The sequence below is a fragment of the Plectrocnemia conspersa genome, unplaced genomic scaffold (genome assembly GCF_051122295.1).
Source record: "Plectrocnemia conspersa isolate PC_06_02 unplaced genomic scaffold, ASM5112229v1 ptg000011l, whole genome shotgun sequence".
NCBI lineage: Eukaryota > Metazoa > Arthropoda > Insecta > Trichoptera > Polycentropodidae > Plectrocnemia > Plectrocnemia conspersa.
Window position 1 is genome coordinate 19,087,014 of NW_028277175.1, and position 14,105 is coordinate 19,101,118.

General features: G+C 31.1%; 2 protein-coding genes across 7 annotated transcripts in view; one reads left to right on the forward strand and one right to left on the reverse strand.

Annotated features, from left to right (window-relative positions):
* Nucleotides 1–4,547, forward strand: part of LOC148229802 (uncharacterized) — a 36,692-nt gene extending 32,145 nt beyond the window's left edge. For all 5 annotated transcript variants that reach the window (XM_088198224.1, XM_088198228.1, XM_088198227.1 and 2 more), the window contains exons 8-9: nucleotides 1,448–1,686; nucleotides 2,044–4,547. In XM_088198224.1, the coding sequence (XP_088054350.1) occupies nucleotides 1,448–1,686; nucleotides 2,044–2,136 (332 nt within the window). In that variant the 3' untranslated portion in view covers nucleotides 2,137–4,547. The remainder of the gene's footprint in view (nucleotides 1–1,447; nucleotides 1,687–2,043) is intronic.
* A 2,837-nt stretch (nucleotides 4,548–7,384) lies between these two features.
* Nucleotides 7,385–12,365, reverse strand: LOC148229803 (heat shock 70 kDa protein cognate 4-like). Of its 2 annotated transcripts, none has more exons than XM_088197824.1 (3): nucleotides 12,256–12,365; nucleotides 9,621–9,825; nucleotides 7,385–9,438 (listed from the first exon to the last, which is right to left on the reverse strand). In XM_088197824.1, the coding sequence occupies exons 2-3, from the start codon at nucleotides 9,823–9,825 to the stop codon at nucleotides 7,799–7,801; spliced, it is 1,845 nt and encodes a 614-aa protein (XP_088053950.1). In that variant the 5' UTR covers nucleotides 12,256–12,365; the 3' UTR covers nucleotides 7,385–7,798. The 2 variants fall into 2 exon arrangements, with proteins under 2 accessions (XP_088053950.1, XP_088053951.1); XM_088197825.1 differs by having other exon boundaries at nucleotides 12,220–12,306.
* Between the last annotated feature and the right edge of the window lie 1,740 nt (nucleotides 12,366–14,105).

Here is a 14,105-nt window from a genome sequence, read left to right on the forward strand (position 1 = left end):
GGCCAAAGCAAAATTGTTTTTACTTTAATATATTGTAGTTAACTATTTTATTTTTCGAATCGATTTTCTTCATTTTTATAAAGCCACTTATTAAACTACAGATAAAGCACAAACACAATTTGAAATTTTAACATAATAATAATTTGTGACTTTTTGCCATAATAACATTTTTAATTAAGCAAAATGCGATAAAACCTCTATGTATTTTAAAATTTCATTTCTTATCATTGAAACTTTTCCTTACTCTCATTATGCATGTACAAATTATTATATTATTATTATATGTTTTGAAACTAGAATCTGTGTATGTTATTTTTAAAAAGAGGTTTTATTGTATATAAGTTTTACTAATAATACGCTGACTAATTAATAAATCATCAATGCTTCAATTACTTAAATACCAATAATCAAAAGTACTTATAAATCGCAATCATCAGTTTATACAAACTTCTTTCTTGCACTTAATTTCATTGTGAATGAAACACAGTGCTATATCATGCGGCTTTATTGATTAAAAAAACAGCTTACTGTACGCTTGTGTTTGATTGCTTGTATTCATTGTTAAATTCACATATAGCATGCAATTTTTATAAATGTATGGACATAGAAATGTGTGTAAATAAATAACAAATTAATAACAGATGTGATTAATGTTATATTGGATATATTAATTTATTGTTTGTCTTCAAATTATTCGCAAAACACAATGGCTAACAAATTAAAATGTGTCTTAGATAAATAAAGAAATATTAATTATGTAATATCATATACATCAGATAATCATTGAATAAAGTTCTATCGACTATATAAACGAATTCTATGAACTTTTAGTGTTACTAAAATAATAACAATCCTAAATGAAAGTTCATTATAATATACAGTGAGCTTATATTGTAGTAATTATTTATTAAAAATAAAATACTTAACAAATGTGTTTTTGTAGTAAAAATTATCCATTAGGTAAATTATTAAATTATATTATGCTCCAGAATTAGAATTACGTACATATATTTAAAACAAACTTTGCTCCTATAAAAATACTGCAATTTATTCTAGTAGTTTTAGCGTGCCCTTGTATTTTTTAAAAAACCGGTTTTATTAAAAATTGTTTAAATTATTTTTTACTATATGCCAGTTAATGTGTTTTTGCTGTATATTAATTATATAATACGAAAATAACATTAATTGTTTGTACATACACACATTTCTATACTTGTCTTGTATTTATATTAAAATTCTTTGTTTCCAGTTTTATGGTAAGTATCTTATAGAATATTTCAATAAATTTAAAATTTTGATACTTTCGAAAAATTGGCTCCCAATGCTTTTTTAACTAATAAAAGTATGCCTTCTAAATTTAACTTATTTAATTATACAACAATTTGGCTCTGCTTAAAAATTCAGTTAAGAACATTATTACGTAATTGGTTTATTTTTTCCAAATCAGGTTCAAGACGATCAAGTTTAGCTTCACTGCAAAGTACGTCATCATCAGTAAGAAGTTACAGTATGAAAAGGTTCGAGAAAGAACGAGAGCAAAAAGAAAAGAGACAACAAATGCAAATGAGACTTGCTCAATTACACGCGAATATGACTGGAGATAACGGAAAAGCTGCACCAACGCCAAGTCCGAGAACGCCAAACTCCACAGACGGTCTTCTGCCAGCTGTCACTGAAGGCAGAGAGGTATTTTATGGTCTTCTTGAAAATTCCTATTGATGTAAATACCGGATAAAATACCTGAGAAAGCACTTCTTCAAGTTGCTAATTCAGATTCTAAACAACCTGATGGTTCTATGCTACACGTCGCTCTTTTTTAATTTTACTATTGTAATATTATATAATTTTACGACAGTATAAATTAGCTGTATTTGTTTATGCAAAACTTTATCAAAAGTCTTTTCAATATCATTGTAGATGACATTTGCGTATTTGTCTATATCGAGATTTTTTTTGCTTTCGATATTTGGAACTATCCATTTTTCTCAATTAGCTGACTATTTAAATAATACTGTTGTGGGTAATATTGTGTCTATTTTTCAGCTGTCTCTGTCTCAGTGTGGTCTAAACACATGCGGTTCTTCCAGTCTCGAAGGAATAATAGGCCCTTGCTCTTCCTCTGGAACTTCTTACTGACACTTGCAGATGTTATCACGTATATCGCCTTATCTTGAATATTGCACAATTGTTAATATAATCATGACAAAAGTAAATAAATATATAATGCTCTAAAAACGTTGATAGAACTGAAATTATTATTCAAAAGTATGGAAAGCATGCTTTAAAATTTTGGTATTTATCGATAATGAATAGCAAAATTTATGAATTGTATAGTTAAAAAGAGAACGTTTAGGTTGATGAAATTATTGTAATTCGTTTGGCGTCTAGTTTCGTATATCCGTTTGTTACTGTAAGTAGGTAATCATTCAGCATTCATGAAGTAAATTCAATCGAAATCATGTTCTAAAAGAGCTAAAAATATTTTTACGTGAAAATTTATATACATGTGGTAAAAAGGTTTGCTTGACGTTGTTTTAATTCAACTGATATGGGTTAGATTCATTTTTCAAATTTTTTTTACAGCTCTGCCTTAATTGCCAAATTAATTAGTTCAAGCTTATTTCGTCAGAAAGTCTAGAACGTTTTTCCCCAAATGTGTAGCTGCATAAGTCCTGTTCTTTTTATTTAATTAAGACAGAAAGTAGGATAATTAGAATTATCTTATAAAAGCAAATACCCGATATAATCGACAAACTAATTTGTATTTTTTATTAGTTTTCCGAGAAATGAAAAATTATCATTTTTCTTTATGCGAAACACAATCACAAGGGTTAGATTATTGCTATGTGTATTATTTAAAGCAATGAGACAATGGTTGGTGTTTAATTGATTATAGAAGATCAAAAAAAATTGGAAACAGTAGAAAAAATCACAAAGAAAATTGCTGTTTTATCAGTTGTGGAATAAAATTGTGTACATGGTTTTCAAAAGTTTGCATGGATACAATGCAATAATATTGATAATTGCTTTAGTATTACTTTTTGTAATGATTTCAAATCAAATCGCCGTTGCCTTTCTAATTTTAACATGCTTCATACCACCACTTTTCTTATTTCTCTTTGAATTATTTGAAATTTCTATGAATATAGCTTTCTTAGACATTTTATTTTTATCTAAGCTTTGGCTTGTAAACTATTCCTAAAACAAAAACTGTTGCCACTACTAAAATAAATGCATAAGTGAATTTTCTTTTACCGTGATATGCAAACTTTTGCCCCAGCCAGCGATCCTTAAAATTGTCCCCCTCCCCATACATTTTTTGCAGGATCGTAAAATCAGCAATCTTAAAATACTAAATTGGTTATTATTAAGCTCTTTTTATTCGTGGATTTATATATGTTTAAGTGCATTCAGGGTTAAGAACCACACTAGACGATCCTATCGCGAATATGCCGCCCCCAAGCAAGTGCCGCCCGGGGCGGCCCGCCCCCTCCGCCCCCCATAGCTACGCCACTGCGAAAATCAAGTGGAAATTATTAGTACAATATGAAACAGAGGAAGCACCTGAACGTTTTGAAATTTTGTTTCAATGCCATTTGCTCAAACCAGAAAGCACCCCGCCACGACACCCGGCAGATAAACTAAGAACGCTAGGGATTTGACTTATGCAGCTATTTGATATATAATGATAGATATATATTGTCTTTGACATAATACATATAAAATTTAAGTCTGAGACAACAGTATCATTTTTTCATAAATACTTTATTACATATCAGTTTAAATAATATATTAATTTAGTTTCTTATATATATTTTGTTATAAACATTGATTGATAATGCAGTGGTTCCTTTTATATGTATGTTTATGTATAATCTGCCATCCATATTAAAAATATATTTAAGTATGTACAGCATATCAGAAACATTCAATGAACACAGTGAAATCTGAAATCCTTGATAACTTTTGTCTTATGAAACGTATTATATTGATAATAGTACATCAATATTTTTGCTGCTCTGTGATATGACACTGCAGTGAACTGACTAGTTGTTAAAATAGCGATGAAGCTAAACGTTGGGCCTATTTTAATTTGTTACAATAAAACGTATGTGCGTACACGACCGCAAAGATTCGGCTGATTTAACATTTTGGAGACACGGTCATTTTGGAAAGTTTTATTGTATATATAAATATGATTTATTATGTATCATAATTGATGTTATCTAAGATTTTTATACTGTTTAAAATAAGTATGGGTGTATGTTTAAGTGTTTACGTGTTTATTTTTGTTGTGCACTTCAATGTTTATTGGTGTAATAATAAAAACTTATATATTCTTGGTCAATTAGGGAATATTAAAGGTCATCAATGTTTACGTGAGGAAATTTTATTGTTCAACTAAAATAAGAGTAAAAGCTTAAATGATACCGTAGCTCTTACTCAATGCTTAAAAATGCACGTCAGTATTAAATATGATCTTAACAATCATATTACAACTAAAATATGTGCAGTGTGATATAAAATAAAAACAACAATTGCCAGGATATTGTTTTTTATTTTGTAAAATGACACATATAAAATAATTGGTTATTATATAAATAAATATATTATATTATATTGTTGACATAAATTGAGAATTAAATTCTATGTATTACATACATGCAAATTTCACATTCCAATAGAGCATTCTAGTCATTTTTTACTTATCTAACAGTCGTTAAGCATTGGACGTACCTGGTAGACACAAAACATAGTCTAACGCATCAATTTAGAAACCTTTATAACCAGTTTAATAAAAATATCCTTATGATCCTGACCTAGACCAACAACATAGTAGAAGTATTCACAGGCTAACTTAATTAATACAATCAATATGTGAATGTACGATGATGACCAAGTGCTATTTACGAAGCTTTTGAATTAGAGTAGTTGAATAAAAAAAGAAAACTTTAATTATTACATAATATAATAGAACGGATCATTAGCTTTTTCATCATGGTTATATGATAAATAGAGAAAACATATTATATTGCATGTTTACTGATATATAGCAGACGTTGTTGCATTTCTGCCCATTTATGTTCCGTTATATTTAATAAGTGTCAACAGTCTGATTGCATAATAGAGGTTATATATGATTATATAACATATAAAAAACCAAAGTATGTCCACTAGCAAACCCTTGTCTAAAATCATAATTATCATTTACTAATCAATATTATATAACATATATATATAATCATATTTATTTATTTATTACTCAATAGAATTACATTATTCAAGTATTTTTTTTAAATGTTAAAGAAATATATTATTGTGATATCAAATTTATTTTACTACAATATTGACTAATTAATAAAATTACTTAATATGTACTAATAGAAATACTAACAAATCTATCGAGATCGAAATCCTTGATTTATACATATATATATATATTTATTTATAATGCAGCATCCTTTATTATTACTTTTAAATATTACAATTTTGTTAACATCTGGCTTTTTCTATTGAAATATTTTTTATTTAAATAAAATGTATAAAATAACTCTGTTTTATTCCAATACCTTATAACATTATTACCTACATACACTTACATTTACTATAAAGCAGTATTCAATTTCATTGTGTAGCAATTAAAAAGGGTTATTTTTTAATTGTTACACAATTTTCAATATACATTATATTTTAGTATTAATTTGTTCGAAAATATATCTAATATATTTGTTTAAAATACGTCTAATAATAGCTGATTACATTAATTATACTGGTACGTTAAGATTTTTACCATAAAGATAAAAATTGTAATATATAGATTTGTATATTATATTTAATTCATAATTTTATATTTTTGATTTTACATTTATCTATTAACTGATACATATAAATAAATTAGTACATTAAAATTAAAATTATAATAATACGGATTTAAGCTCCCGTGTCTATAGAGTTTAAATATACTATTCTAATAAATACTAAAACAAATTGCGTCAGAGTTAGCGCATTTGCCAAATAAATTATATGCAATACTTGTATTTTATTGTAATAATAAAATCAGTCAAACGACAAAAAATCAAAGCAGCCTTATGTTATCCTGTATATTGCATGCATCATTACATATGATATGAAGAATGGCGGACACATGGTAGTACGAATGAGGCATTCAACAAAATATATCTGACGCACAAAAATGGAGCAAAACTCTTCATTGGTTATTTGAGAGGTGAGAAATAATATATTGTTAATTGTAGATTATGTTTTTTTACAGGTCCTATGCTACTAATCCAATAAAAGACACTACGAACGTTTGAGCTCGCTCTACTTTGACGACGCTCCAGACTCTCCAGAAACTGCCCAGACATTCCTGCGGCTAGAGACAGCCATGAGACTGGAACCGAGCAACGAAAGACCACAGAGGACATCATTTATTCGCTAGCTTCTCTACCAGCGCTCAGAAAATCTAATATTTCGCTTTGGTATATGTACTATAATTGAATTAATTGTTACAATCTTTCCGGCGTCTATTTCTGGCTACAAAGTCACGCCTTTCCACCTCACAACCCGAAATCTTCAATCCAACTTTATATTTGCATTAAAATGTCATTTAAAGAACCAGATGTATGGAATAAACGCAATAAAAATTAGTTTTAAAAAAAATTAGTCACTTATTGATATTTTTCTAAAACAAAATAATTTGTTAGGACAAATTAATATTTCTTAATTCTTACAGATTATTTTACTATCATCATTTATAAGTCGAACCTAATATTTTATATTTATTTTAAGAACGAGATACTAAGGCATGAAAAGAAATAACAGCTCACTCACTTATTAGCCGCTGGCGCTTAAAGGGTTAATGAGCAAGACGCAACGTGGCGCGACGCTCAAAAACCACCTGTTTTATACAACTGAGTGACACTACACTAATGTGTGTACATGTGTGCGCGCATGCGCGCCTGCAGTGAAACCACAGAATTCGCGCATTTCTGAATTTATTATGTTGAAACCATAACCTAACCTAAATGTATTGACCATTATATTCGCTTAGGTTAGGTTTTGGTTTGAACAGGAAATAGACGTTTTGCAACTTTCAAATATTCACGCACACATACATCACGGTAGAGTGTCTCGCAGTTGGGGTATAAAACCGTTGATTTGTGACCTGTTAATCAATAGTACCGAAAAATGTTGGTGGAGACAGTAGCTTTTGCATCTAAGCATCTTAATAAACATTTTAATAAAATCTGATAATCCCATTATTATTATTAATCTATTCGAAAGTCTTCATTTATGTTGTCATAAATCTGACATATCTTAGTGGAAGACTAAGTTTTAGAGACAGTTAAGACAACAACCGACAAAGCCTATAAAAGCCAACCGACAAAGTAGCAATGTATGAATCAACAAATAAGTTTAATTGACAATTAGATAGATACAAATACATGTATTTTCATTACATAATAATTCTTAAATATAATTTGATAAAATTAAAATAATTTCCAAAGCCTCTTCTGATGAATATAATTCTGTTTTTTTCTGTGGTATTCTTCAAGAAATACATAATTACTTTTAGATGGTATGCACAATTTTGATTTTTTTAGTTAAAGATGAATTTCTGTTCTTCTTATAGGCTATTTCCTTTGAAATCTTTGTTTCTTCTGATCACAACTATTTTCGGTTAATTTACTATGCAAAGACTTTTTAATAATTTGTGCATGACGAGAGTTCTTATTCAGCCTTTTTTATATAAATTTCCAAAATAACGATTAGTTGGAAATTAGCCCTCAGAAAAATATTATTCCGGTGTCCTGCTACTTTTTTCGATTATTTTTTTACATACGGATTGCAATTTTTTGTACTTTTTATCATATTCATTCTTTTCAGCATTCGGATTCGAGTCTAGCCATTTAATGGTTAGGTCGCATTTTTCATTGATTGTGCTCTTTTCGGCATCAGTGAATATCCCATCAAAATCGTTTTCAATGGTAGATTTCATGCTGAAGCAGTAAGATTCCAAATTATTCTTAGAATTGCTGGCGGTTCTATATTTCTCATCTTCGATTTTACATTTCTCGGCTTCGCGAATCATGCGATCTATGTCATTCATGGAGAGACGACCCTTATCGTTGGTGATAGTGATCTTGTTTTTCTTGTTAGTGGCGTTTTCCTTAGCTGTTACGTTCAAGATACCATCAGCATCTATGTCGAATGTCACTTCGATCTGAGGAACACCTCGGGGAGCAGGTGGGATTCCGTTAAGAGAGAACGTTCCGAGCAGATTGTTATCCATAGTCATAGCACGCTCGCCTTCGAATACTCTAATAAGTACTGTGGTTTGGTTATCAGTAAATGTGCTGAATGTCTGAGTTTGCATGGTAGGCATGGTGGAGTTCCTATCGATTACAGTTGTCATTATACTGCCAAGAGTCTCGATACCTAATGACAATGGGACAGCATCCAAAAGCAGAAGTTTTTGAATATTTTCAGATTTGTCCCCGTGGAGAATGGCAGCCTGGACGGCAGCGCCATAAGCCACAGCCTCATCCGGGTTGATGGAATTATTAAGCATCTTTCCATTAAAGAAATCTTGCAAAAGTTGTTGCACCTTGGGTATACGAGTAGATCCACCGACGAGGACAATTTCGTGTATATCAGATTTTTTCATATTAGCGTCGGAAAGAGCTTTCTCCACCTGCCCCAAAGTTGATCTGAAGAGATCGGCGTTTAACTCTTCGAAGCGAGCACGGGTGATGGTGGATACGAAGTCTGTACCCTCATATAATAAATCAATAATAATATCAAATTCCGTAGCAGAGGAGAGGGTTCTCTTAGCTGTTTCGCAATTTCGTCTAAGACGACTGAGCGCATACTTATCTGAGCTGATGTCTTTGTTGCATTTCCTCTTGAACTCTTGGACAAAGTGGTTCATCATTCGATTGTTGAAATCTTCACCACCGAGATGAGTATCCCCAGCTTTAGACTTGACTTCAAAAATACCGTCTACGATGGTCAAGATGGAGACATCAAAGGTACCACCACCGAGATCAAAAATAAGAACATTTTGTTCTTCCGAAATTTGGTTATCTAAGCCGTAAGCAATAGCAGCGGCCGTAGGCTCGTTTATGATCCTTAGTACGTTGAGTCCGGCGATGATTCCAGCATCTTTTGTGGCCTGACGTTGGGAATCGTTAAAATATGCAGGAACTGTAATTACAGCGCTCTTAACGCTCTTTCCTAAGTAAGCCTCTGCTGTTTCTTTCATTTTTCTTAGGACCATTGAGCTTATTTCTTCGGCGGAGAAGGTCTTTTTATTGCCTTTGTAGGTAACCCTTATTTTTGGCTGGGTATTAACATCAACCACTTTAAAAGGCCATTGTTTCATGTCTGCCTGGACAGTTGCGTCTTCGAATTTGCGGCCAATGAGTCGTTTAGCATCTGGAAACAAAAATAAACAAGATTAGATATCTGAAATAAATTAGCAATTTTTCTCGTTTGAAAAATTAGCCTCAGGAGAGCATTTGTGATCATTACAACATCAGAAACTCTAGTCTAAATCTAATTTCATCATTATAGTCAATCTTACGTGTACACATACGTTTGTTATGTTATGAACTAACCAAAAATTGTATTATAGAGGTTCATAACAGCTTGGTTTTTAGCAGGTTCTCCAATGAGACGTGCAGTATCTGTAAAGGCCACGTATGAAGGTGTAGTGCGGTTTCCTTGCTCGTTGACAATGATTTCGACCTTTCCATTTTGAAACACACTTACACAGGAGTAAGTTGTTCCTAAATCGATACCTATAGCTGGTGCTTCAGCCATCTGAAACGTAACAAATAATCAAAGTAAGTCACCGACATCGATAATAGAAGCATACGTAGCGTATGTGCATCTATGGCAGGCTTGGGCAAATGGCGGCGAAATTCTATCAACCCCACGAAGCATTTTAGAAATTACTTTAATTAAAAAAATATGTATGTATAATAAAAAAAAAACATTTTAAGATGATTTTGTGATCGTGTTCTGCGTAAGTATTATTTACGCCAAAAAAGAATGGCAACAAGAAAGCATTTACAAATTTAATGACTTTCTAGAAAAGATTTGTGAGTTTAACGACCCCACATCTATGTATGTAGAGTACGCTCGGGATAAGGATGCCGATTTGTTATTGTGTGCGTGTACATATATATGAGAGGGAGAAGCGATGTAGCGTGTACTTCGTTGTCTCGCTTTCTCTTTTAAGGAGAGTCGCTGATTCGTCAACGCTGGTATTCGTCATTAAAGTGCAGTGTGGCACAGAAGTTCGATCTTCTCTAATGATTTATGCGCCAATGCGCCAATGATAATTTTTTAATTTATTCAATGGATTCTAATGATTTAATAGAGTCGTCGAGCCATTAAACAATCTGCGAATAATTTCTTTCCCCATTTTATATCTTTTTGCTTTTGAAGAATAGCTAAAGACTTCATTATTTTTTTGTCTAGTGAAAGATTTTGAATTTTGCAAATATTTAATTAATGACATCAATATCTGGTTTCTTCGATTATATAATATATTTTTAATTGTCTGTTGAAATTTCCAACTTAGCTCAGATGTATGTATGTTAAATAAACATATATTTTCTTTTAAAATAAAAAAATTAAATATTCTGAGCGATATTGTTTTGAGCCACACAGCTCACGCACACAATAACAAACCGGAATCCTTATCCCGAGCGTACTCTACTAGCGAAACAATATAATATTTTCGCCGCCAAACCGACAAACATGTGTTTGGTCGTCAAAAATATAACTAGATATTTTCAAATGCAACATTTCTGTCACATCTATATATTTTATTTATTTAGTTTATCAGTTGGTTTGCTAATTTTGTCAAGTTAACGCGTAATAAATCTTTGATATTCTTAAAATAATTGCTATTTTTATATTTTTCACAAATTAATGTGTTTTATTTCAAATTTTTTCAATTTTTTTTGCATAATAAATACACGTTTTGGTTTTAAACGATTACTTTTTAATTTTATAATATAACCCCACTAACTTAAAAAACACTTGAAAAATAGGCATTTTTTTAATGTGGCCCGCGGCCAAATTTTCATCCCCAATGCGTCCCGACAACCAAAACAATAGCCCACCCATGATCTAAGAGAATTTTTTAATAAATATTTTCACAAACGACTTTGACCAACGATTTACAACCACTGAACAAACAAGTACGATATTAAAAAGTTACTTGCCTAATCGGGGCTGTTGATATATAAATATATTATATATCATAAATATAAATATATACTAACTTGATATAAAAATATTGCGATATCAATACAAAAATATCGTTTTACCTGCCACTTTAATTGCATTTTTCTACATAAATATAAAAAATATATATCTACTTTTATATAATATAGTTGTATCTGATTTTCTCTAAAATATCTAGTTCTCTACTAAATCTTTTACATGTATATTTTAACAAAAAATATGTAAATTTTAGTAAGATAGTAATTTTACTACTGCATAAATGTAATAAACATATAAACTTACACCTACACCTGACTCCTACATAAAATTATGTAAAAAAGTAGTAAAAACTTCTCCATTAAATTATTTATGTAACTAAATGTCGGCTTTAAAGAAGCAACTAATCGAAAAGCATATATTTTTTTGACCTTAGAAAGAAAGCTTGGATTCATGATTGATTCAGTAGCCTTATACTCTGTAGAGAAATCGCTATCAATAGACATTTTACAGCCTTTTGTTGTTTTGCTTTCGCCGAATAAGTCTATCAGGCACATTGTTTTACGATTTTCTAAAAACTTTTTTAAAACACTACAAGAAACAAAAATACGATACGATACGATGGATAAAGATTATCTTCAAGCCACCAGTGTCAATGATGAAGACAGCATAGGATCAATAACTTTCACAGTCATATATAGCCCTCATAAACACCAAATAAAGCAAAAACAATATACAGATTTTTTTTCAAAACACTGGGAGATGACTTCAACGCCAAACATCTTTGGTGGGTTTCGCATTCTTATTAACGAAGGGAAAAAGAAAAATAATAGCTACAAAAATCACTTATTGCTTATATATAGATTGTGTAATAAAGGAGAAAAAAGTATACGTATAAAATAGAAAATAGAAAATGCAAGTGTTACAATTTCTAATTTATTGATAAAATATTATAATATCTTCATAATTAAAATCTCTTACCAGGGGTTCTCCTAAGTTAAAAAATAGTGCAATTACCTTAGAATTAGGTTATATTGCAACCAGTTCAAGCAGACTTCAGGATCGGACAGCCACAATGAACTGACGGAAGAGGGGATAATATACAGCTTATAAAGGCATTACGCATTCCATAATATTGTTTGTATGCATATGAAAAACATTGAATAATATTGATAAAATTATTATAAATCGTATACAATGATAGCGATATCCAATCATAGTAATATTCGATTATTTTTTAAAAGAGTCGATGAATAATACGAAAAAAATTTGGTTCGTTATCAATTGTTTTTTTATAAAATTGGCGATTATATCATTTTTTTAGAATGTAAAATAGATTAAATTTAATACTATCATTATACAAATACACACACACACACACACATTCATACATACATAAATATATACATAAAAAACAAGAAAATTTACTAAAATGCGTTTTCACACACGTCACTAGGAACCCGGTTTCGAAACACATTTATCCGGGAGCACAAGCTCTGGGTTCATCGATGTCGTCATTTGGAGTACAAGGTGGCACATATTTATAGAATTAACTCTCTAGTGAGGGCCTCACTTCGTGGAGGCAACTCTTAGGGCTGCAGTCTCGATGGAGGGCGTCGTGGGGATCCCATCCGGAGGATGTTTGAAGCGAGACTCAAACAGAAGGACGAGTTGGCGTAGAACTCCTCTAGTGAGACGATGTATCTCTGAAAACCTCGATGAAAGCCTCTATACGGAAGATGCTGTAGAGTTTTTAATGCATAGTGGAAACCTTTGTTAGCCTTGACCAAACAAGGACTTTACGTCTAAAATAACGTTTGTTTGTACAAACACAGTTTCATAACACACGCAAAAAAACATCATTCGTTTTTATCAAAGTCAGATCATCTTCTTGATGCTGTAAATTAGCTTCATTACATTTTCAATACAAATCTGTCAAATAAACAATGTCACATTTATACTTCGTTATGTTGTCTCCTAATGAAGCATTATTGTTTAAAAAATTAAAGCTTTTGTCATACTTACATGTGGAGTAGCTAACAATTGAAGTATTTCTCGTCTTCAATGCCAAGCTATCCAAACAATCAACTATTGAATTCATTGCTTATAATTTTGTTAACTGCAATTATTACTAATGTAATTTATTTATTTATTTGTTTATTTATTTATTTATTAAAATTATAACCATCGTGACCTGACAGGTAAACCTAATGCGTCACGATAGTCAAAAGTACTAATACATCATAATACATACAAATATAAACAAGACAAAACAACAGACACAAATCACCTCAACAGGTGTGCATTGTCCCATACGAATTGAACCAAAACTCCATAAGTGCAAGAGAAAATGTCAATATTACTATGGACAGAATTGAGCAGATAAATGGCCTTGGCCAGAGAAGATTTGGCAAGTGCTCCAGTTCTACACTTAACAGGCAAGAATAGTGGACGCGACCGAGAACTATATCCACCTTCAGGAGCCCACATTTGAAGCTGCTCGAGCACTGAAGGATTGTCTACGATGCCCTTGAGCAATTTCCAGAAGTGTTTAATTACATAAACACTTCTGCGAGTCGACAAAGAAACGTATCCCAGGGCTCCCAAAATAAAAGCACTGGGAAACAAGAACGGATAATACCCGTATTCCTTCAAGTATAAATATCGAAGAAATTTACGTTGTACTTTTTCCAGCTTCAATTCATTACATTGATCCAAATGATGGAGCTAGTTTCTAGTATGCTGCGGACTAGAGTATCATAAAGAGTGCGCAATACTAAAGTATTCCTGAAGTAACGCGCATTTCTCAAAATAATGAGCAATATAGCAGAGTAATCGAGCTTTTTACAATTTAAAAAATCAACGAA